This window comes from Eschrichtius robustus, chromosome 6 (assembly GCF_028021215.1).
Source record: "Eschrichtius robustus isolate mEscRob2 chromosome 6, mEscRob2.pri, whole genome shotgun sequence".
In the NCBI taxonomy this organism is placed as follows: Eukaryota; Metazoa; Chordata; class Mammalia; order Artiodactyla; family Eschrichtiidae; genus Eschrichtius; species Eschrichtius robustus.
Genome location: NC_090829.1, coordinates 21,142,685 through 21,166,550, shown reverse-complemented (window position 1 = coordinate 21,166,550; position 23,866 = coordinate 21,142,685). Strand labels below are relative to the sequence as shown.

Sequence of the window (23,866 nt, the reverse complement as noted above, 5' to 3'; positions counted from 1 at the left end):
TGCAAAGGAAAGGAAAGTTCCTTTGGGCTGTGCTTGTGACCTTTGAGCGTGTTATCTTCAAAGCCATAAACCTGGTCCACTGGATTATAAAAGTAGCTCATTCTAACACGTTCGCCCTGAAACCTGCTCCTTGCCATCCAGCACACACCCACGGTAACCAAAGGCCACCACCATGACAAGGGACCATAGTGGAACCTGGGAGATGGAGAGTAACGACAACTTTGAAGGCTACATGAAAGCCCTGGGTAAGGGGGGTGCCAGAGGTGGGAAAGGGGGAGTAGGTGGGAAATGGGGAGGAGGTGGGAAAGGGAGAGGGAGGGCAACTTTGGAAGGACTGTGGTCTGGCCCTCCTGGCAGTGCCACTGTGGAGTTCCCCAGACCTGTGTGCAAGCCTTGTTCCTCACTCCTTACCAGCTGTGTAATATCAGGCAAGTCATACTCATTCTCTGACGCTCAGATTCCTCATCGGCAAGTTGGGAACAATAATAAATGAGGTTATGTCTAGAATGTCCTTGGCGTACAGAAAAGATTCACTGAATGGAAGAGGCACATACACACACACACACACACACACACACACACACACACACACACACATGCATATGAGGAAAGCCAGACTTGAGAGGAAAATGCAGTAGCTCCCCTGCCTTGTGATTCCCATCTCTTAGATAACCAGTTGGATCTGATATTATGCACAAATGACCCCTGCATTGCTCTTTTATTAATCTTGTAGTGGAGAAGCAGAAAAAGAGTAGATAACAAATCTCTCAGCCTAGAGAAAATCACGCTAGGAAAGGCTTTCATCATATACATCAAACAACTCACTGCTCACCTGACTTCTGAACTAGACTCCAAGCCAGGGGCTCCATCACCATGTGTCCTGAGTTGACTCTCCTGTGGGATCTCTTGTGGGGCTGGCAGAAAACACACAAAACCAGAGCAAGTGGGCCCACAGAGGGGAGCTCACTTTTGGGGGCAGATATTATAGGCCAGGCCCCAGCAAGGAGCACTGGCTGTCTGTCCTTATTTCTGCAATAACCTCCTGATCACCTTTTCTAGCTTTAGATCTCTCCGCATAGGGAGTTCCCAGCTGGAACTTCCCTACGTGAAGCATGAGAAAAAATGGCTGCGGGTGCGGTCTGAGGCCCAATAATTTGGATGTGATGATGGGAAGTCTCATCAAGAATGGGAATTGTGGGTTTTTCTGTGCAATTCACTTCTAGCTTGATGACACTTCCACCATGTCAACAAACAAGGAGAGCCCATGTGACATGTTTTGCAATTTACAGAGATTGGAAATTTCTTCATGTACTTTAGACATGTTTACAACACTGGATAGCTTTTTTTCCCCTCCTGGCTACAGAATGTTACCAATATACTTGGGAGAGGAGGGAGGAGACAAAAATCCCCCATCAGAGCCTTAACCCTGTCGCCCCTGCTTTTAGTACCCTGAGTGAGACTAGAAATGGAATCCTGTTTCCATACGTGAGTAAATGGGCTGGAGCTGAGCTCAGAACTAGAATTCTGAACAAGATCATACAGAGGAGGAAACCAAACCAATGGGCCAGCTGAGGCTTTCTCTCTGACCTTGACCAATTTTTTAACCTTTCCGAACCAGTCTCCTCATCCACCAGATAGAGAAATAACACCAGCCTTGCCTGTTTCTCCAGATGATGTTGGTTGTTGTTTTGAATGATTGAAAGTACTTTAACGAGAGTTATTTGGTGGTTTCAAGCTTTCAGCAGTAAGCTGAACAAGCCCAACTCAGGGAATATAATAAGAAAGCAATTTTGTGTCCTTTGTTGCTTATTCTTAAATTATATAAAGTCCTATGGTGACTTTAGGTACAAAATCGAGTCTCAGTTTAGTTTTCGGCTGTACAGGGTGGGCCCCTGGAGCCCCTCTTTCTAGTCTTAAGGTGAGAGGCAGGCACTCCTATCACCATCCCCTATTCCCTCTGGGGGATGCCGGGATGCAGGGCACCCTGTCAGCTCTGTACAAAAAATCCTCTTCCTAAAAGCAGCCTTCCTCTGGACTCTTTCACACCCACTTACACCCTCCTTGTGGGGGAGGGGTGCGTGGGTCGTGAATGTGATGTTTGGATGTCTCTGCCAGGAGGTTTTGGAGGGAGTGGCCTTTCCAGTTCTCCTTGGTATCGGACACCTCTTATCTCTTAGAGCTACAGTCATGACTTCCAATTCAACATCTTAACTACATTAATTTCACTCTAATGAGCAAACGGGTTGACCTCTTTGTACGAGTCTCTGCAGTGGAGAGGGGTGGGCTCCCACTTTCCTGATGGAGATTAACACCATAGGGGGTGGTACTAGCTAAACCCAGAATGTGCATGTGCTTGGTGCCTCGGTTTACCCAGCTGCTGATGGCCTACAGTATCCCAGGAGCTTGCCCCAGCTTGCATCCATGAGGCTCTGTGCAGAAACAACTCAGCCAAAGTCACCTTCCCACCGTGGAGATGGGACACCTGACCCCTCTCACCTGCCCATGGGGACACAAGTGGGGCAGACAGGCACTGGCAGTGACTGGAGACAGGTCTCAAGGGCTCAGCCAGAAGCAGCCGGGTGGGGCTGCCTCCCACAACTGAATCTGCTGAAAGCAACCCAGCAGGGACTTCCCTGGTGGTCCAGTGGTTAAGACTCCACGCTTTCAATACAGGGTACGTGGGTTCAATCCCTGATCAGGGAACTATGCCATGCGGTGTGGCCAAAAAAAAAAACCAAAACGCAACCCAGCAGATCTGTACAATTTCCTCCACATCCACCTCACAAGACAGGGGTTGCTTTCCCAACACTGACAAGTCAGTGAAGTTTGCCTTCTTGCCCTTTTGAGCGCGAGGCCCTTCGCATTTGGGAAGAACATATGTGGAGATCCTCCCAAATCCCCAGATATGGAAATATCACTAAGTATAACTCCATTCCCTGCCAAAGAGCTGTCTCTTTCTTAGATGTTAATCCCTAGCACCAGGGAGTCGGCTTTCTCTGTGGGCCTGGCGCCTGGTTCCCTAGGAAGGAGATACTCCTGTCGAGAGGTGGGTCTGGGGACAAACTGTCTTTGTTCCTGGTTGGTGACTCACTCCACCCCCAGCCTCCCCACATGACCTGGCCACCAGCCTCAGCAATGACACGCCAGGGCAACCTTTGGGTTTGCCCCAAATTTTCAAAGCCATTCGCTGTTCAGAGAATGGGTGACAAGGGTCAATGGTACCTCCTCTCCTGCCTTCTTAGACCTCATGTTTCCTGAGGCCCTAGACTCTTTCTTGACAGTGAGGAGAGCAGCTGGTGAACTCCTCTACCCTGAGGAATCTGTCATGCCCTGAGGTCCACCTTCAGCTTGGATCGGGGGTTCGGGGAGTGGAGGAGTGGTCTTCAGTCTAAAGGGCAGACGTCTCAAAGTGAGGTCCCCGTGCTGTGAAAGAACGCTGGGGGAGAGTCCATTCACTCTGCCCTGGAGTGAGACCAGCACAGCACGTACATGGGGAAGCTTCTTTACCAAAACTTTAGACGTCGCCCGTGGAAGCCAGGGACGGTGCCATCTGCAGCAGGTCCAGGCCCAGCCTCTGTTCTCAAGGAGCTCAAACTGGTGCAGACAGTCAAGCTATAGCCGTGTACAAATTGCATTCCTGTTCTCTATTATAGTGTGATAAATCACCCCCAAAATGTGGTGGCTTGATTTTATTATACAGTGATTTTATCATTGTCTCTCATAGTTATGGGAGCTGACCAGGTTCACGTAGGGGGTTCTTGCTAGGAGGCTCTCATTCCATCGCAGTAGGACAGTGGCTGGGGCCAGAGCCATCTCAAAGGCTTCTGGCTCCTGTGTCTGGCAGTTGGTGCTGGCCAGCCGCTGAGACCTCAGAAGGGGCGGTGGATATCTACACGTGGTGACCCATGTGGCCTGTGTTTCCTCATAGCACTCTGGCTGTGTCTAAAGAGACAGGAGGCAGTGGCTGAATGACCTTTTATAACCCAGACTCAGAAGTCACACAGCATCACTTCCGCTGTATTCTATTGGTTGAAGCAGTCATGAGCCCACCCACATTCAAGGGGAAGGTACATAGACCCCGCCTCTCAAAATGTCAAAATCATATTGTAAGACCAGCCTGTAGGATGAGAGGTGGTGTTGTTGCAGCCATTAAAGAAAGTATAGTCTGCCACAGATGGGACAGTGGGTGATTCTGTCCCTTGGGCCTGAAAGGGCTATAGTGACAATAGAACAATGGTGACCGGAAGTGTGTGCGCTGTATGGTGATGGATGGTAACTAGACTTGAGGTGGTGATCACCCTGCAGTCTATACAGATGTTGAATTATGATGCTGTACACCTGAAATGTACATAATTTTTTAAAACAGTGTGTGTGGCGGTGAGGGTGGAGGGAGCTACAATAGATGGATCATTGAAGGCTTCCTGAGTACTTCTGGGTGGGGTTTTGAAGGAAGGAGAGGAGTGCTCCACACAAGGATAGAGTCGGGTCTGGACCTATGAGCATGTGCCAAGGTCAGGCTGATGAGGATGTGGGTGGCCAAAGGAAGCAGGAGGCTTATTACCAGGTGGTGAAGTGCAAGGGCAGGCACAGGGGTAAGAAGAGTCAGAAAGGTACCAGGGCTGGATCTTGAAGAGGTGTGACACCATGTGTGATCATCACCCAAGGACATCAGGTAAGGAGAGGTCCTGGGAAGAACTGTGTACAGAGGAGAGAAGGGCCATGAGCACCCTGACAGCCAGGGCGTGAAAAGATCAGCAGAGACAGTCAGAGAACTGAAGGAGAAAGTGGTTGCAGTCGTCCTGGGAAGATGTGAGAGCAGTGCCAAGGAGAGTGTTCAAGGGGTTGTCCATAGCAGGAAACTGACTAGATTTGGTAACTAAGTGGGGAAGAAGCGGGGGGTGAGCCTAAGAAATAAAATCCCACCATGTAACTTTAATCAGGAAGATAGGGATGTATAATGGAAGGCATCTGTTCTAAAAATACTCAGGGACTTCCCTGGTGGTCCAGTGGTTAAGAATCCGCCTGCCAATGTAGGGGACACGGGTTTGATCCCTGTTCCAGGAAAATCCCACATGCCGAGGGGCAACTAGGCCCGTGAGCCACAACTACTGAGCCCGTGCGCCACAACTACTGAAGCCCGCACTCTGTAACAAGAGAAGCCACCGCAATGAGAAGCCCACGCACCACAAACAAGAGTAGCCCCTGCTTGCCGCAACTAGAGAAAGCCCGCGCGCAGCAACGAAGACCCAACACAGCCAAAAATAAATAAATAAATAAATAAATAAATAAATAAATAAATAAATAAATAAATAAATAAATAAATAAAAATAAAAGTAGTCAGTTAACGTTAAACTTAGACATATTTTAGGAAATCTTTGTTCAATAAATTGTAACCATTAGGAAAAATCCAGTTCTTCTCTTAATTCACAAAAGAAGGTGAGGGTCATCTTCTATGAAGAGCATCTTTTCATTGAAATCAACATGTACAGATTTAAAAGAGCAGTGGCTACTGCAAGAAGTCCTAGTGGGTCTCTGGAAAATTCTACCAGGAAAGCAGTAGCCTTAGAGGCTGAAGTCAAGCAGCTGCCACCTGAGTGGTCTTTGCCAGGAAATCTTTCCTGATTACCCACAATGTTCAAAAGCCTGTCCTGACTGTAGGGATCCAAAGTGTAACATCAGAGGTGAGCACATGCACAAACCATTCTCATGCCATGATAAGCATCGTGCTAGCATGAGCTTTCTATACATTATGTCATTTAATTAATTCAGTTTCAACAAATGCCTTGAGCACCTATGACATGCCAGGAAGAGCTCTAGGCATTGGTGAAGCGGTGGTAAATGAGGAAACAAGTTCCCTGCCCTTGTGGAGTGGGCACGCTAGTGGGAGAGAGAGAGGGTAATAGTTTAAGACTATTTGGGTAGTGGTAAGTGCTTTAAAGAAAATAAAAAGGAATTCTTGGGTGGAGAGTGATGGGTGGTCAGGGAAGTTTGTCTGAGGAGGTGACATTGGAGCTGAGGCTTGAATGCTGAGAAGTGTTGTTCTGGGCACAGGGCACAGCAACGGCTGGTGTGCTGGGTGTGTGGTGAGCCCAGGGGTAGGTCAGGCCTTATGATGGGCAGACTTAATCCATCTTATTCATATTCTTTAAGGTTCGCTATGACTACAGCGTGAAGAATGAATCACAGGAGGGCAAGACTAGAAACACAAAGGCCCATTAAGGAAGCTTCTGTGTTGTTCAGGCAAGAAATGATGATGGTTGGTTTGGGGCGGTGCCCAGGGCTGGAGAAGAGAGGACAGATTCAGTGTATATTTTGGTGGTAAAGCTGACAGGGCTTGCAGATAAAAATGAAGTGAGAGGAAATGGAAGAAATGAAGACGGCCCCCAGGCTTAGGCCTGAATAGCTGGGAAGGCTGTGACCCTATCAGCTGACATGGGGAAGACATGGTGGGGAGTGAGTTTGGACAGGGGTGCCGGGTAGGGGGGAATGCATTAAGAATTCTGATTTACATCTTTTGATTACAGATGCCCATTACACATCCAAGTGGAGTATTAAAATTGGCATGTTGATATAAGATCTAGAGCTTAGGGTAGAGTCCGGGATAAAGCCAAAGGAATGCTTGCTATTTTAAGGAGTGAGGAATCTGAAGGTCAGGGAAGTGGAGGAACTTTCCTGGGATCACTTGTGGCTGGAAATTGGTGTTGCTCAGAGAGGAGCCTGGTCTGCCTGCTTCTAACCCCCAAGCACTTGCCATAGCTCGGTTCCAGGTGCAGGTGCTCAGTGTGGGGTTAGGGGAGGGGGAGCTTCGTGCTGAGCAAAGTTCATCAGGATGGGGACCTCCAAAGCAGGCAGGCAGGACCCTCAGATACATTGCAAGAGAGTCACTCGGAGTCCCTGGGTAGGAATGAATGAATGAATACATGAATGAATGAATGAACGTCTGATGACCCAACGAGGAGTTAATTTCACAGCATTTGGATTCCTGTCAGTGTTCACAAGTCAATAAAGTTAGACACTGGCCAAAGACTTTACTTGTGTGGCATCTGGTTGGACTTTCAAACAGGGACAGTGCTGTAGGTGGGAAAAGCCCAGGTGAAGATAAGTTTGGTCCCTTCCTATGCGTCTCCCCTGGCGTGTAGTGGCAGCTTCTCCTCCCCGACCCCCATCCCAACGGTGCAGACTAGACTATGGGGGGGGGAGGTGAAAAGTACAAGGGGAGCAGGGAGGCACCCCAGGGTCTCCAGCCTGCCTCTGCTGGCTAGGGAAGGGTCTGAATGCCTTTGGAGGTGTCCCTGAGGGTAAGAGAGAAGGAGGCAGGAAGGGGCAAGGACAGTTCCTCTTTCCATGGATTATCTGGAGGAGGAAGTGGCATGGAAAGAGGGAGAAGATTGCTCTTCCACTCTGCTTCTCACAATGCCTGAGTGCTGAGGATTTGTGAATTAAGGAGTTCAGGTTCGAAGCCCATGGAAGCTGCACTGAGAATGGGTTTCAGATTTCATATGATGAAAATGTGTGCATCTCTGCTCTTTAATTTACAAATCGCGTCTGCCCTTTTAGCCTACAACTTTAGCTTTTTCCACAAGCATATTACAAAGCATTTTAATGTTGAGTAGCATACTCATATTTCAACTTTATGGCCTGCATTGTTCAAAATGCAGTTATGAAAAGTATGCTTTAATAAAGTCACTTCAGTGGTTTTTTTTTTTTTTCTTCTGCGGCAGCTATAAGCCATATATATTATTCAGAAATAGCTTGCCTTTGGACGTTTTCCTCTGAGATAGAAATTCATTTCACCTGGCTATAAATCAGGCTCGGAGATACCTTTAATCCAGAAAAGCAGATGAAACATATTTGATAACCCTGGTGTTCAAATACCATACCAGGAAAATAATTTTCCCTGCAAAGTACAAAGAGTAAGTGTTTTTGTAATCTGTGTGTGTATGCCTGTGTATTCTACAGCTGCAGTTAAACATTTCCTTTTGATTAGAAATATCACAAATCCACCAACAGAATGTTTGCCTCCCTTCCCCAGGATGGAACAGAGGTGACATGATTAACTAGCCTGCGCACACGGTGAAGGGTAGCCAAGAGGCCAAGCCATTTTTCAACCCAGAGAAGAAGCAATGTTTGATTCAATTTGCATAGAGCCCCTAATAAGATTCTCCGGCTCTGGTTGGAAAGACTGACTGGGGGTGGTGTTTCCAGGACAAACCTGTTCTCTTGGCAGTAAACATTTTTAGCTGTGATCTACCTCTCTGGGCAACCAGGGACAAGCAATAATTTCCATTTGAGGAGCCTTAAACAGAATGTGTTTTAGTTGTGAGTGATAAACAGAATGTGTTTGTAGGCAAAGTGTCAGGAGCTCTGTCCTAGCTGGGCAACTCTGAACCAGCCACTTAAATTCTCTGGGCTTTGATTTCCACATCTGTGGAGTGAAAATAGACTTGCTCTCTGAAGACCACTTAAATTTAGACTTCTAAATTTCTCTGTAATTCCCAATTCTTCCTTAGTACAGTTGACCCTTGAACAACAGGGGGGGCGGAGGCAGCAGCGGTGTGTTAGGGGCCCTGCTCTCCGTGCAGTCAAAACTCTGCGTGTAACTTATGGTTGGCCCTCCGTATATATGTAGTTCCTCCATATCCATGGTTCTGCATCCGTGGATTTAACCAACCACAGATGGTGTAGTTCTGTAATTACTATTGAAAAAAATCCACGTGTAAGTGGACCCGTGCAGTTCAAACCGGTGTCTTTCAAGGGTCAACTGCAGTTTTGCCTGGTGCCCTCCCCTCCGTTTCATCTGGTTAGCAACATGACCTGTGGTTTTCTTTCCTCATCTCCTAACTGTGGCTCCAGCATGGTTTAGCACAGCCGAAACTCCTCCTCAATCAGCACAGAGGGCTAGAGCAGGAACTAAAGTCGTTTCTACCCTTTGACCAACCTATGGAATGAGGAAACCAGTCCATGCAAACAAAGGTTTGGCCAGGCTGGATTAAACGCCCATGTGACAGGCCAGGGCTGTGAGGGAGGGAGGGCGTGGATCAGCCACCATTCTGACTGTTTCTTCAGAGTCCAGGACACTTGGGCGGCACGGAGTGGCAGATGGCTGTGGAGATGCATAAACATGAGCTGAATATTTCACTCTGGACTGAATGCCGATCTGACCACTGTTCGACCAGAGTGGAAAAGGCCAAGGAGTGGAGGCCAATGTGCATCAAATACCCACCAGCTCCTCGGCACTGTGTGAAGCATTTTTGCCATCATTTTAACTGAATCCTTCCATAAATAACCCTATGAGATAAGCTTTCTTTCCCCCATTTTACTGTGAGAAACTGAGGCTCAGAAAGGGAAAGTGACTTCTCTGAGGTCACATAGCTGGGAGATCAGAGACAGGATTTATGCCTGGATCTGACCCTCACTCTTTTATGCCAGAAGTTCTAAACTTTGGCATGCACAGAATCGCTTGGAAGGCTTGTAAAAACAAGAGGGGCCCAATCCCCTGTAGGTCTAGGGTGGATCCCAGAATTTACATTTCTAAGAGGGTCCCACGTGCTGTGGTTGCTGCCAGCCCAGGGGCCTCACTTTGAGAACCACCGTCCTAGACCACGGTGCCCACGTTAACCAGACCATAAGTATCTCTTGAGCTCCTACTGTGTGCCCAGCCCTGGGCCTGGTTCTATGGGGACACGGGAGCAAAGAGACAAATCATCCTTGTCCTCACAGAGCTGAGACTTTGGAGAAAAAAATAATGAACCCCATGAAAAAGAGGAAAATGCCAGGTAGTACCTCCTGCGGGTTAAACCCTGGGCCTGGAAAGCAGGTGAGGAAGGAGGCAAGGAGGAAGAGAACATGCTAAAGCAGGCAAGGCTGGGGCTGGGAGGAGAGGGGCAGGGATTCAGGGACCAGATGTGCAGGGAGTATCTGGAAAAATGCAAAGGGCTCCGAGGAAACCAGCTTATGAGATCAGGGAGTTGATTATGATGGTGCCAGCAGCTACCATTTATGGGGCCATTACCACAAGCCACCAGCCACTGGGCAGATCTCTTCACAAACACCATCATATTTAATCCTCAAAATAGCCGGATGCAATTAGTAATAACTCTACTTAGAGCTACTGCTCTCTGCTGCTTCCAGATCTGGACCCTAGTGTCCAGCGACGGAGCTGAAGTTAGATGTCACCTGGCTCATTAGGCTGTGTTTCTGGGGCAGAAGGAGAGAAACATGAATTGGAGTGTAACATGTTAGCCCCTGCCTAGCACAAGCACGTGTTTATACCGACTAGAATGCAGAAAACATTCTTTTGCGGCTTTTAGCAGTTTTAAGGAAGGATTCATTTTGAAGTCAGATATAGTTGACCTCTTGGTCCTGTCTAGTCTTCTCCTTTCCAAACAGGCCAGCAGTTGCCTTAAAGGGAGAAAAATTAAACAAGGGATATTACCATAATTGCAGGGACCAGGTGACAGAGATAAATGCCTCAGAAAGGGTTTTGTCAACCCTTCCTGTATTATGTTCTGGGGAACCCTGGCCAGCTGGAGATCCCACCACGGAGGGTTCTACAGCCACCTAAGATTGGGAAAGGCTGCATCTTCTGTCCTGCTCTTGGAGTTACACAGCATTTTCCCCAGATTAAAGTCTCTGTGAAATTCTTCAGTATAGAAAGCATCCAGCCTGTCTTGGTTTTAATTGCTCATTTCTCAAACTTAGCTGATCATGAGCTCCCCTTTAAACAATTTTTTTGACCACCAGTCTTTTATGGGCTGAGTCCATGGCAAATACAGTGGGGAACCCTGGGCTCTATGAATGTTGGCCTAGATGCCTAGGAGGGTTCACAGCATCAGAGAGAGCATTTATCTACCCCCATGCCCTGGGGCCTGCAGGCTGTGTGGCTTGGACATGCCCAGGTACAATTTCATATGACGCAAAGCTGAAGCTATCAGAAAATGTCCAGCGTTGGAACGTGGTTGCTCCAGCTCCGAATTCTTGTAGAGCCCTAAGCCTAGAAAACAACTGCTGTCTGGTGGGGGCAGTGTACCTGAGCCCTGGGGAACATAAGCTGCCCCAAACAGGGAGGGCTCATCCAGCTGGATCCAGAAGCCCCTGTGGCTCCAGGGGAAACGTAGAGTCAGAAGTTACTGGTATCTTGGGCAGCCACTGGAAGTGCACAAACTGGCGTGGTCTGACGTGATGGGACGGGCCAGCCCAGAGCTTGTGGAGCACGGTGCTGGTCCTGGAGCCAGGCCATCCTGGGTTCAATTACCACCTCTATTGCTTCCTCACTATATAATCGAGGGCAAGTGACACAGCCTCTCTGAGCCAGGTTCTTCACTGGTAAAATGGAGAATAATATAGTACTTATCTCGTGAGTTTCTTGGGAGAATGAAGTGAGTGAAGCTTCCCAAGGGAGGTTCCACTATGGGACAGCATTCCTGGTTGGTTCCAAGGCATGTCTTAACTATCACCCCAAATACTACCAAAGGTCCACACAGCATGGCCCCCAGAGCCACCTTACCTAAAACTTAGCTCCTAAGTTCCCCCCATAAAATTCTTTACTTCTCTGCTTCTACCTTGGTTACCTAAACTCAGAACCTCTGTTTTCACCTCCCAACTTGATCTTCCACACATCCATCCGATAATCTAACCCTTGTGATTGCTTTCCAACTGTGTAATCTTAGACAAGTCACTTAACCTCTCTGGGCCTCCACGTCATCGCCTATGCCATGAGGGATTTTGGGGAGCAAAAGGACCTCAGTCCTTGTCTTCTTTGAGGAAAGAATTCAACAAAGAGACCAAGATTGTAAAGCAGGCACAGAGTTTATTAGAAGCACAGTGTGTGTGGGAGAGCACACAAAGAAGCAGTTTATTTAGGGCAGCAGCAAAAGTTACACACTCGAAGGAGAAGAGTGGGGCATCCTTGGGAGTGAGGGGCACGCAGTAGGGGCAGCTTAGGTTGTTAATATGGGGTTAATCTTCTGCGGCTTAGATGAGGGTGACTCCCTTTTCCTCCCCTATGATCGTGTCATCGGCAGTTCCTTATTTGGACTTCCACCAGGCACCATTTTGAATCCTTCCCCTGAGCACCTAAGCGAAACCCACAGGGGTGGGGATGGGGTCAAAACGGCAGTGCTAATGATATTATAATGATATTACAATACGGCCAGGGTTACTAGAGGGCGACTTCAGACCCCCTCTGTGCATGTGTCGGGCTGAGAAGTGCTGTTGACGGCAAGAAGGAGGAGTCCGCCAGTGGGCTCCTTTGTCTTTCATCCGGTCATCAGCAACCTGTGTATTTTTATTGCGCGGGCTCCACGGTTTTCATGGGCAGAGTTTCTTGCTCATATGCTACAAAGTTTCTGTTTTGGATGCCATTCCTCCATGTGTGGTGGCCTCATTAATTGCAAAACAAGGAGGTGCTTTGCCTTCTCCCTAACACCTATGCACGAGGAGGCTGTGCTCGGGCCCGGCCTTGACTTTTCCTACCTCATGAGGGGTAGGTGCTTAAACAGTAGCTTTCAAATTTCTTAAACCATTGAAGTCTTTCTCCAAACAGCCCCCTGAGAGGAAATCCAAGGTTTAAAACCACCCAGAGATTCAGGGTCTGAGATGAGGCCCAGAAATCTGTAGTTTTTACATCTTCCCAGGTGATCCTGATGGGCAGCCATTGGTGAATTCTTAGACCGGGCAAGTTCTCAACCAATAGTAGTGAACAGTAGTTGAGCAAAGCACTGGCGTTCATACACCAGCTCAGGCCAACTTGAACCTATTTCTCTTTTCAACTTAGGATACAGGTATATAGTCCTTTTACCTTCTGGGTTGCCTGTTATTACTTGAAATTATTCCCTTAGGATAAGAGCTGACTTTATACAATTTAGAATCCAAAAGACCAGCCAAGGTCCTTCCTGGATTCTGCTGTGGTCCAAGCATCCAGCTTGGACCTCTTCTTCTTGGTCCTTTAGGAGAAGGAATGGGATAATGACCAAAGAGGGATTCAGGAAGAAATGTGTCAGAAGTGAAATGGGGAAAGAGGGTGAGGGAAGTGATGCTTGGCTACCAGGGCAGGACAGCGGAAGGGGTGGGGATGCGACCATCGGAGACGTTCATTCTCTGAACTGAAAGCAGCTCTATGAACTGTTGGTAACTGCTGGTCTCACTCATGGGCACACTAGTATTTATCCCCCACCAGGTAGCACACAGTGTGAAGTTTAATCACCTACTACTATAGAGATGAGGCTGGAATTCTCAGAGAAAGAGCACTCAGTGAATCTGAACCGTTCTTACTCTTGAAGTCATTATTACCTTGGGTTATGAGCGAATCAATCGCAGTGTTTTTCGAAATCTTCCAGGTAAACTTTCTTAAAAAAATAATTAAAGATTTATATTGGCATCTGAAGACATCTGGAGAATTCACAGGCGTAAAGGAGGTCAAAGATTTGGCTAGAGATAGAAAGCTTAATGATGTTTGTAACAAGTGTAGAAATTTAGCAGTTCCAGTATTATCCTGTTTCTATATCATTTCTATAAGACAGTGACGTTTTGGCTTGGGTGACATTTTATGCACGATCAGAGGTTAGCAGGAGGTGGGCTCAGCACTTAGCTTCTTACCGTAGAATGTAAAGCTTAGGAAATGAAACACTCTCTTGAAGGGCATGCTCCCTTTTACTTACAAATGGTCTCTAAGAAATGAATAAGACTTTCTTTAAAATATCAAGGCAAAAAAAAGATGTAAATGGAGTAGATGCAGCAAAACCTTGACAATTGTTGAATCTGCGTGATGGGTGTGCCGGGTTCCTTGTACTCTCCCCTCTACTTTGGTTTGTTTGAAATCTTTCATAATAAAAATATAAACAATTATTCATCTTTTCCTTAAAAACAACAAAAGGAATCTCTGAGCAAGTGTTTATTAAGTGTCTGAAATATGCCTAAGCTGTGCTGGGGCCATGACTGAGGCAGAACATCCCCCAGATCTGCTGTAAAAATGGAAGTTTGTAGGTATTCTTCCCTTCAGTGGGCATGAACAAAAGATCCATCTTTACCCAGGATTTGACTCGTTATTTTTAAACAGTCTTTTTCCTTTTAAACCATGAAGTCTTCTGTTCAGCAAACTCTTAGGAGGAAACCAATATGTCAAATAGATAGAAGGGAGCTGCTGTGAGGGCAGGGGCATGTGCGTGTGTATATGTAGGCGTGTGCGTGTGTATACGTGTACCTGTGCATGGGTGTGCACACACGCACACTGGGGAGTTGCAGCTCAGGGGTGCTACCTCCCCTCCCATCAGGGCTCCCGAGGAGATGCCCAGGGACCCTGGGTTTCCCGACAGTTGACTGAGATGCCCAAACTGGCCATGTGCAAGACAGCTCTCGTTTCCCACTTGAGCGAAGAATGTGGCCGGCCTGAGATCTGCGTCTCTGGTCCTGAGTGTTTGGCCTTGTTAAAGAAATGAACAAGTCTGGCTGAGCACATCATAACCTCCACAACTCCCTTTGCCAACAGATATTGATTTTGCCACCCGCAAGATCGCCATCCATCTGGCTCAGACGAAGATCATTGAGCAGGACGGTGATAAGTTCAAGACGAAAACCAACAGCACGTTCCGAAACTATAACTTGGATTTCACAGTCGGGGTGGAGTTTGACGAGTACACGAAGGGCCTGGACAACCGGAATATTAAGGTACTGACCAGAGTGGAGTTTTCATCCACACGGTCTTGGTGCAGGCGCTAGCTGTTTAGCTGCACAATGAAAAAATGACAGAAACAACCTGGGAGGCATCAGGAGAGGGGGACCAGAATGGACTTAATGATGCTGGCAATAAGCAAGTATTGAAAGTTTAGTGGGAAGAAGCAGGCTGGCTTCTGCATGAAGCTTATAAGCCAAGGAGGGATTAAAGGATGCAGACCTCTCCAGGATCCAGGGTAGGAGGCCAACTCATACGCTGACATGGGCCTGGCAGGCAAAGCGAAGAGGGCCAGGGGGACTCATAGGGAAGGATGTTGACAGTGCCAGCGGGATAGCATAGCTTCATCCTGGGGGCAGCTTCCAGCAGCAGCCAAGCATTGCCATGGAGGACTGACGCCTCATGTTGCTAGAATTTTTTTTCTTTTCAGGAGCTGTTGAGCGTTCATATGTTCTTATATGAAATATCTCAATTTTAAATGATCCCAACCGATTTAATTTTTTTTTTTTAGAAGAATGCAATGCAAATCACACCAAAAAATCAGTAGACTAGATGAAGTCAGGCTTTCTCCAATCCTAGAAACCCAGATAAATCTCTGGCAAGTTTATGGCTTCAGTCTCAGCCTCACCTTAACTCTCAGGACATAATCGAGGAAATCCTCCATGCATCAGAAGGCACACTTCTAGCCTCTTGAAGCTTTTGGATGTAGGGAGGCCCCTAAAATGAGCAGAGAACTCTGAGTGCAGAGTTATCTCCAAGCCTGAGAACTGGAGTCTGCAGAATAGGCAGGCCCGCATCCAAGGGGCTTTTTGTGAATAAGGCAGAGGTTGGTAGCAGCGGGGAGAAGTAGGGCAGAGGTGGGAAAGGAGGGGCCATCGGTAGGTCCCCTCTCCTCCCGCATCACCTGGTGGTATCACAGCCCAGTGACTGATTGTTGCACTGTCCACATTCACGCTCAGTGTGAACATCTTTGGTTTTCCAAATCCAATTACACCTGGGCAGTCCCAACAACAGAAATGGGGGAAAATCCAATCTCAGCCATATTTAAGGATTCCCGCACCCAAATCTTAGCATCATACAAGAACCCCGGGGACTGCACGGTCCAGTGCAAGCCCACGTGTTTTATACAGGAGTGGGCAGCTTGAGCCCTCATGGCACCCACTCCCTCTGTGCCAACGCAGCCACCAGGACCTCTGCCCTCTCTCCCAAGCTGAGGAGGGCCGGGCTGAGATTCCTGTGCCCAGGTATCCATGCTCTCAAGCACTGCAGAGGGCCACCCTCTCAGAGCACCACAAGGAAGCAGGGCCCTTCCCCTTTCCCCATGAGCCCCACTCCCCCCAGAGCCCCACTCTTCTCTGGTGCTTCCAGGAGTTCCTTCCAAGTCGAAGTCTCAACTCTTCCCCCAAAGCTCTGGCTGCTCTCCCGGGGTGGGGAGGAAAAGCTGTCATCATTCTTTGGGGATGATTCCAAAGCCAAAAGAGCAGGACACATTTTATTTCTCAATTAAGTTGTCCTGCCACATTGATCATCACAGCCAATGAGTCAGGGTTGAATGACGTTTGGGCTCCTTGAAAAGAAAAGTGGGAAGTGGAAAGCCCTTTGGAAATGCTTCCATCAAACCAGTCTTGGCAGGAGACGTTAAGCTCCCGAGCCCCGGAACAGCCCCTTGTAGGATCCCGCCCCGAGGAGTTGCTGGATCGGCAAGTTTTTTGAACTGTGTGGCTGCGAGGCCAATTCATCAGACACCAGAAATGATAGGAAAATTTGTCTCAGAATTTTTGCATCCCTCTGCTGTTCTAACCTAATCAGTTCCAAATGATTCACTTTCCCCTTGCTTCTCAGTTTTGGGCGTGGGCTATTGAAAAGCAGGCCTGTCCTCTCTGACTCATTTTTTTATCACCTTTGATGTTGGAGAACTCACTCTTACTGAAATAAATCATGTCCTTTTGGCCCTTCGTGACCCTTAAAGGGTTCCATTTGTTAACACCTAGCCTTCTGCCTCTCCCTTCCACGCTCCGTCCTCTCTGAGTTCCATCCTCTCTCCAGGATCGTCTCTTAGCCCTGCAGAGAGAGATAATCCCCTTTCTCACTTCTGGTCTCTGCTTTGCCTGCAGCAAAAAGCCAGGGCTAATAAACACACACACACACACACACACACACACACACACACGAGATTGAGAAGTACCCAGACAGAATTTGCCCAGCCTCCAGCAAAGGGCTGTTCCCATGAGAATCACAACACAGAGCAGGTGCCCTTGGCACTACCTTCTTCCTGTAACTTGACAGCAACCCTTTAGCTGGAGAGGCGCGGCAGGGAGTGGGTGAGCCTATCTCTCTGATTAATTTCTGTTGCCCACCCTTGGTGGCACACCCAAGTGCATAGAAATCTTGCGTCTGTGTGCATGTGTGCACTTGCATGTGCGTGTAGTACTCCTCTACACTTTGTCCTCTCATTCTCCAGGACTCCACTTCTTAACTCCTTGGTCACCCTCATGAGCCCCTCTGAAAGAGGGGAGACAGATATTCATTCAATCAACATGCATTAGGTGTCCTTGATGCGTAAGACAATATGGGCTGGGGGATTGGAAGACACAGACCTTGCCCAAATAGAAGATGTGAGTCCTTTCTCGTCTACGTGGGAGGGATCTCTGGAATATTCCAGACAACATCCCGCTTCCAGAAGGGGAAAGAGAGCAACCTATGAATTAAGTTTCTCTAAGACATTCGAAACTGTGAGGCTTAAGATGGTCCTAAAGGAGGAGGAGACATGTTTTCTTTAGAAAACATGTAGAATTTTATTTTTAAATTAATTTACGGACTATTAATACATATGCATGCTTTAAAAAAAAAATGAAACACTAAAAAGTGAAATTTCCTTCCTATCCTGGAGCCCAGCTCCTTAGTTCTCTCCCTGAGGGACAATTACTATTAAGGGTTTTCTTTGCCTCCTTGGCGAGAACGTGTACAAACATATGCGTGCATCCCCACTGCTCCTTTCTTTTATGCACATGGCCCTCCTCCTTGCTTTTTTAACTTAAACTATACACTATGGAGACTGCTCTTCTCCATAAGTGCAGAACTGCCTTCTCCCTTCAAAGGCTACAGAGCGGGGAGGAACCACACCTGTATTTAACCAGCCTCCCACTGATGCAATTTATGAGGCTTGCAGGCCTTTGCTGTAACAAACAATGCTGCGATGGGCTGAAGAGTAAAATAAGGAGGAATAAAATTGTACATAAAATATATAATATGGTCAAGGTCAAATATTGCTTTAGAAACAGGTAGACTTAACAATCTGTAGAAAACAGATATCTACCAAAAAACAGACCTGAAGTGAATTTAAAAAAACCAAAGAGCACAGGTTCGTTTATCACCAACTGGGTTTGCAAGATAGGGAGGAAAATAAACGCCTGGTCCTTAGCATAATATTGTTCATAGAGGCGTAATATGGTTTGCACATACTTGGAAGAAAACCAACTCACATCAGGATCATCCCCGAGGAAGGGCAGCACCAACACACCACCACTGCCCGGATGGGAATGATACCATCAACCTCACGTGCAAGCCTAATGTGGGCACAGAGGTGGGTGGCCTTGAAGGACCACTTAGGGATAATACACATCGTCCCTTGGCAGGTACTAAGACAGGTAAAGTGGGGGGAACAGGAGGAGGAGGAGCTGGGGCAGGGTGTGAAATTTGTAAATATGTAAATTTAATAGGAGGGGTTAGAGCCTCTTGTGGTTCAGCCTCTTGTGGCTTCTCCAACCTGCTGTTCAACTCAGCCTGGTTGTCCAGCACAAGCTCTGCATCTCTGCTGCCTTCCCTGTGCTAATTGATCAGCACTGCTGTCTGGAGGAAACCCAGGACCAGGAGAAGGTCCACCTCCCGGTTCTGGATGACAAGGCTGGCTTTGGAGCCATATGTGCAGCCCCCTGCTAACTAGGTAGCTTCCCTGCCTTTATTATTGCCCTGCAGTGGGCAGTCTTCACAATGTGTTTCCTGTGGGGAAAATTCTCAGAAGCAAAATCTCTAGGTCAAAAAGTATGCACAATGTTATATATATATATTTTTTTAATTTATTTTTTATTTATTTGTGGCTGTGTTGGCTCTTCGTTTCTGTGCAAGGGCTTTCTCTAGTTGTGGCAAGTGGGGGCCACTCTTCATCGCGGTGCGCGGGCCTCTCACTATCGCGGCCTCTCTTGTTGCGGAGCACAGGCTCCAGACGCGCAGGCTCAGTAATTGAGGCTCACGGGCCCAGTTGCTCCGTGGCATGTGGGATCTTCCCAGACCAGGGCTCAAACCCGTGTCCCCTGCATTGGCAGGCAGACTCTCAGCCACTGCGCCACCAGGGAAGCCCCCACAGTGTTATATTTTGAAAGGTAATGTAAAATTGCCCTGCTAAAAGATTCATACCGATTTATATAAGCACCAGCCCTGTATGAGGGCCCATGCTTCTCTGTACCCCCTCCAACCCAGTGCGTTATTAAGACTCTTTGATCTTTGACCACAGGATGAATTGTATCTGAAAAACACAGACTTAATTTGCATTTCTCTTGTTATAAGTGAGGTTGAATATATTTCCTTATGTTTAAAAGCCATCTGCTAGGGTGTTTTGTTTTGTTTTGTTTTTCCTTGTAAGCTGTTGGTTTGGTGTCCTGTGTTGAATTTCCTATTAGGTTAATGATCTTTTCCTTATTGATTTACAGGTGTTCTTTGTATGTAAGGAAATCAGGTCTTTGTCTGATATGTGTTACCATTATTTTCCCCAGTTTGTTATTCATCTATTGACTTTTGAGGTATCTTTCCCTTCCAGAAATTGTACATTGTGACATAGTTAAATTCATCATCTTTTCCCCCACCGATTTGGAATGCTGTCTTTACCATATGGTAAAATGGAAGAGTAGAAGTCTTTCAAAGAGAACAGAACCGGCCAAGATAAGTCAGTCTGGCTGGAATGAAGGGTGTATGTGGAAATGAGGCTCGTGGGATGCTGGCGTGGTTGTGGTTGAGAGCTCTGCTCTGGGGACGGAGCAGGAGCCCAGGAGTGGCTGCAGAAACTGCAGCTGCAGGTTTACATGTGCTCAGTCCCCATCAAGACCATACATTTGATTTGCCTGGAAACCTCTCATTACAGACTCTGATCGTCTGGGAAGGTGATGCCCTCGTGTGCGTGCAGAAGGGGGAAAAGGAGAACCGAGGCTGGAAGCAGTGGGTCGAGGGGGACAAGCTGCACCTGGTAAGTCCCCAGCTCCCCTCCACTCTGCTTATGCCAACTGCCGGTTCACCCAGCCAGGCGCTTTGACAAGAAAAGTGGCCCTGCCCTCCTCCCCTAAGCTCCAGCCAAATGCGTGTGGCCAGATGTGTGAGCCATTTCCATCTGGCTCAGGGGACTCCAGGAGGAAATCTATATGGCTGTTTCTGTGAACGGCTGCAATTAAAAGGAACGTTCAAGATGCTGAGTTAGGAAGCCGAGACCCAAGGAGAAATGCAGGGAACCTGTCAAAGACCAGCTGGGGAGAAATGCGAGGCACAGAATTAAGGTGCCCTGGAGGAGGGTGAGACCAGACCTCCTCAGTGATGAGAGCCTAGGAAGGAGAGGGGTTGCGGTGGGCGTGGGATGCAGTGGGAGTGGGTTGCACTGGGAGCATCTGGGCCTGGGAACTGCCTGTAGACCCCGGGCACTGGCCTCACATCCTAAGGTGTGTCCACCTGATCCCAAAATATTTTAGTTTAATTTGACACCAGAACACAGCAGTTGGAATAAATTATTTCTGATTTCCTTGTATAAATTATATCCGTCTAGATAGCTTAATTTTTCACTCTTCAGTCTTTAAGACAAGTGATTTGTCCAACATTCAAATAGTGAAAAATCTTTCACTCCTTCATGCCTTCAGTCACTCGTTTGTTAAATGAATGGCTCATTCAATGGATGGCTCTTTATTCATTCACCTGTGGAGTCAAGCAGGTACCTGGCTCTGCTGTCACTATTCATGTCACAGGGTGCCCTTCAGAGCCAGCCTTGCCTCACCTGACATCTTTATTTCAGAGACAATGTCAACTGGTGATAAATGGGAGGCAGTCACTGTTTTCCATCGACCGTTTTCCCTACCTGCTCTGGTTTGGAAGGTGGATTTTTTTTAATTGTAGTACAAACCCCAACTGTCCCTGTGGCTAAGCCAGTGGATTCATCATCAACTGCAATGATTTTTGTGGTTGTTCCCACACTCGTGTTTTTCATCTCCTCCCTCAAAGGGTCACGAGGCGCAGATAAGGCCTGGGGGACTCCCTCTGTCCAGACGAAAGGCAGCATCTTGTCTGCCCAGGCAGGCCTGGGGGAGCCCTTCTGCAGCCCATGCCCCATCATTGCCTGTGCTGCCACCACCCAGCGTGCTAATCACCAGAGGCCAGAAAATCCACAGGGTGCGGGGATAGCTCACCAGGCCCTTGCCTTCCAAATGCTCCCCACAAGATCCTTCCCTTCTTTGTGGCTTTGCTGCCTTTTATAAATTAAGCGATGTTGCTTTAATCACGAGAGTAGGAGGAATCCTGCCCAAGAGGATAATTCCTTTGCATTTTTCATTTTTATAATTGTTCAAGCTCAATTCAAGTGTCAAAATCAAATCACTGCTACCTGCAGGGCACGCCAGCTGATTGGGTCTCTGAGATGCTCTTTGCCCAGAATGACTAAGTGTCCTCTTTATTCCAGCTCCACCCCCCACCCCAACTCACAGACACCCAGAGGGCTGTGGGTGGGCGGAAGGAAGGCCTGGCTTGTTAGTCACTCACCTGCTTTCTGATGTTGCAGGAGCTGACGTGCGGCGACCAGGTGTGCCATCAAGTGTTCAAGAAGAAGTGATGGCTGTGAGAAGAGCCTACCAAGCATGCGCTCCACGCTCCCCGTGAAGAGCTCTCTGCTGGCTTTGGGGAGCAGCCGCAGGACCCTCCTACTCCTGATAGAGCCCATGGGGAGGCATCTGGATGGGTTTTAAACAGAACGAGTATGTAACAGTGACAGACATAGCCATCCTTCCTTGAAAGCTGGCATTAAACGAGAAAACAAAAATCACTCCCATACTTTGAAACCCTTTAATCTATTCCCCTTTATTTCTAGAACTGTTAGTTTTATCCGCAAGCAGAAGAGGTGACTGCCTGCGTAGTGGTTTTCTGTGCAGCTTTTGTTGTTTATTTTTTAGTTTAGTTTAGCTTCGCTTCTTTGTCATTAGTTTGGGTGTGGGGTGGTTTTACCTGGAAACATTCTCTGGCCAGCCCAGCATATCCCCTACTAATTCTTGGACATTGCCTATTTGAGATTCTTTCCTATGGATACCACATTTATTTCTCTAAGATCCTATTTTAGGAAGCTTATGCTTTCCAGTTTGTACTTTCCCTTAAGCAGCCTGAGTGGCTCTACCTCTAAAGGTCTCTGCAGGTCTGCAGTATCATCTGCTCTTGGTCCAGGCCAGTCCTTTGCCCTTCAGCCCTGGGCAGACTTTCACCCCTGCAGAGGGGTCACCAGCTCTGCCAGGTAGCCTGAGTTCAAGCCCTGTGCTCCACTTCTTAGCTGGGTGACCATAGGTACATCATTTGGCCTCTCTACCCTTGTTTATCTCTTCTATAAAATGGAGAAGACAAAAATAGCATCTCCTCCACTGGGATGGGTCGCTCTGAGGATTAAGTGAGTTAACACATACAGAGTGCTTGGAACAGGACCTGGTACATGGTAAGGGCTCAGTCCCTGCTAGCTCTGGTCATTATGTGGATCTACCCCCTCCACCACCTTAGGGGTCCAGATGAGTGGATGCTCAGTAACAGTAGGTCAACACCTCCGAGGCTTCCTGCTGCTTCCAGAACATGAGGTTCGTTACTCCGAGGCAGCACTGTATCTTCCTGCTGGATACGCAAATGGAATAGTGCACCTGGAACAGGAGAGTAGTTAATAGGGATGGATTTATGGTGGATCGTTCATGGGATCCTGAGAAGGCACTGCAGGTCAGAGCCATCTCCGTATCCTTCTGTAGCAGAGCCTCGAATCCCACCATTAGACAAGCACTGCCTTTGAAAGGTGGGTTCATGCCAGGAGGGGTAGCAGGCGGTATTAGCACCCTCTGGTATGATTTGAATGATCACTGATCCTGAACATCCTAACAGGAGAGACAGGCTGTCAGCTGCCCACGTGACCCAGGGCCAGCCTTGGCTCAAGCGCTTGTGACAGGCGGCCGTGATGTGGGCGTCCTGGCAGGCCGTGTTCCCCAGCAACCATGTCATGTCCCGGAAAGTGCCTGGTGGGGCCTCGTGCTGGCTGAGGACCTAGGGGAGGTGGTGGTGGTCCTCTCTCGGGTGCCGGGGAGGGGAAGCCTCCTGAGGAGGTGCAGGCCTGTCTCCTGGGGCAGACCAGGGACCAAGTGGAGGGACTGGTGAAGTGGGCCCCTTGTCCCCAGCTTCCCCATCTAGGAGCCCCATGTCCCGAGATGACCCCACCCCAAGTCTTGCCCTTGCTCACCACAGCCTCAAATGACCCTCTCCTTTGTCGCTCAAGAAAACTCTGTTGAACGAGATCATTGAGGACTAGCTAAAAAGTGTTTTGCACATGTAAGGGGTTATATTTATTAGTAATATTTGATCCTAGTTTTTGCAAAGTATGTTCTAGAGAATGTTAGCCACTCTAGATTCTGCGAAACGGTTCATGGTCAAATGAACTTCGGAAATGCTGAGAACTATATCGCCTTCTTAGAAATGTACAGTGAGAATGAGTGTCTTTAAAGTCCTGAAAACTCCTGTAGCAAAGAAGCCCGGCCTTAAACCCCAGGACCCCCTCCACCCTGCAGCGTTTCCTGTCCACAGGGTGTTTTGGAAACACTGTACATCTGCGATTCAATGAGAGAAAACAAACAATATCATTTAAAACTCCCCTTTCCCAACTGGGATTTTCTCAGTATATTTTTTTTCCACAAATGAAGAGTAACTGAATTCCTTTACATATGGTATGAAAGACCAGTTGTGGCAGTATTCATTCTACTGATCCTTCTTTTTCAACTAAGATGCATCTGAACTCATCAGAAGTAGTCAGAATGGAGGCACCCATTTTAAAGCAAGGGCAGGTCTTTGGGGCCAGGGCTGGCCTCCCAGTCCTGCACTCACTGCGGATAAGGTAGGGCAAGTCCCCTGCCTCCTATTTCTGTCCCCTCAGCCTATTTCAAA

At 47.9% G+C, this 23,866-nt stretch overlaps 1 protein-coding gene across 1 annotated transcript; it reads left to right on the top strand.

Annotated features, from left to right (window-relative positions):
• Positions 1–72: 72 nt before the first annotated feature.
• Positions 73–21,729, top strand: RBP2 (retinol binding protein 2). Its single transcript, XM_068547333.1, has 4 exons — positions 73–245; positions 14,486–14,664; positions 19,803–19,904; positions 21,474–21,729. Exons 1-4 carry the CDS (start codon positions 173–175, stop codon positions 21,522–21,524), a joined length of 405 nt encoding a protein of 134 aa, XP_068403434.1. The 5' UTR covers positions 73–172; the 3' UTR covers positions 21,525–21,729.
• Positions 21,730–23,866: the final 2,137 nt, after the last annotated feature.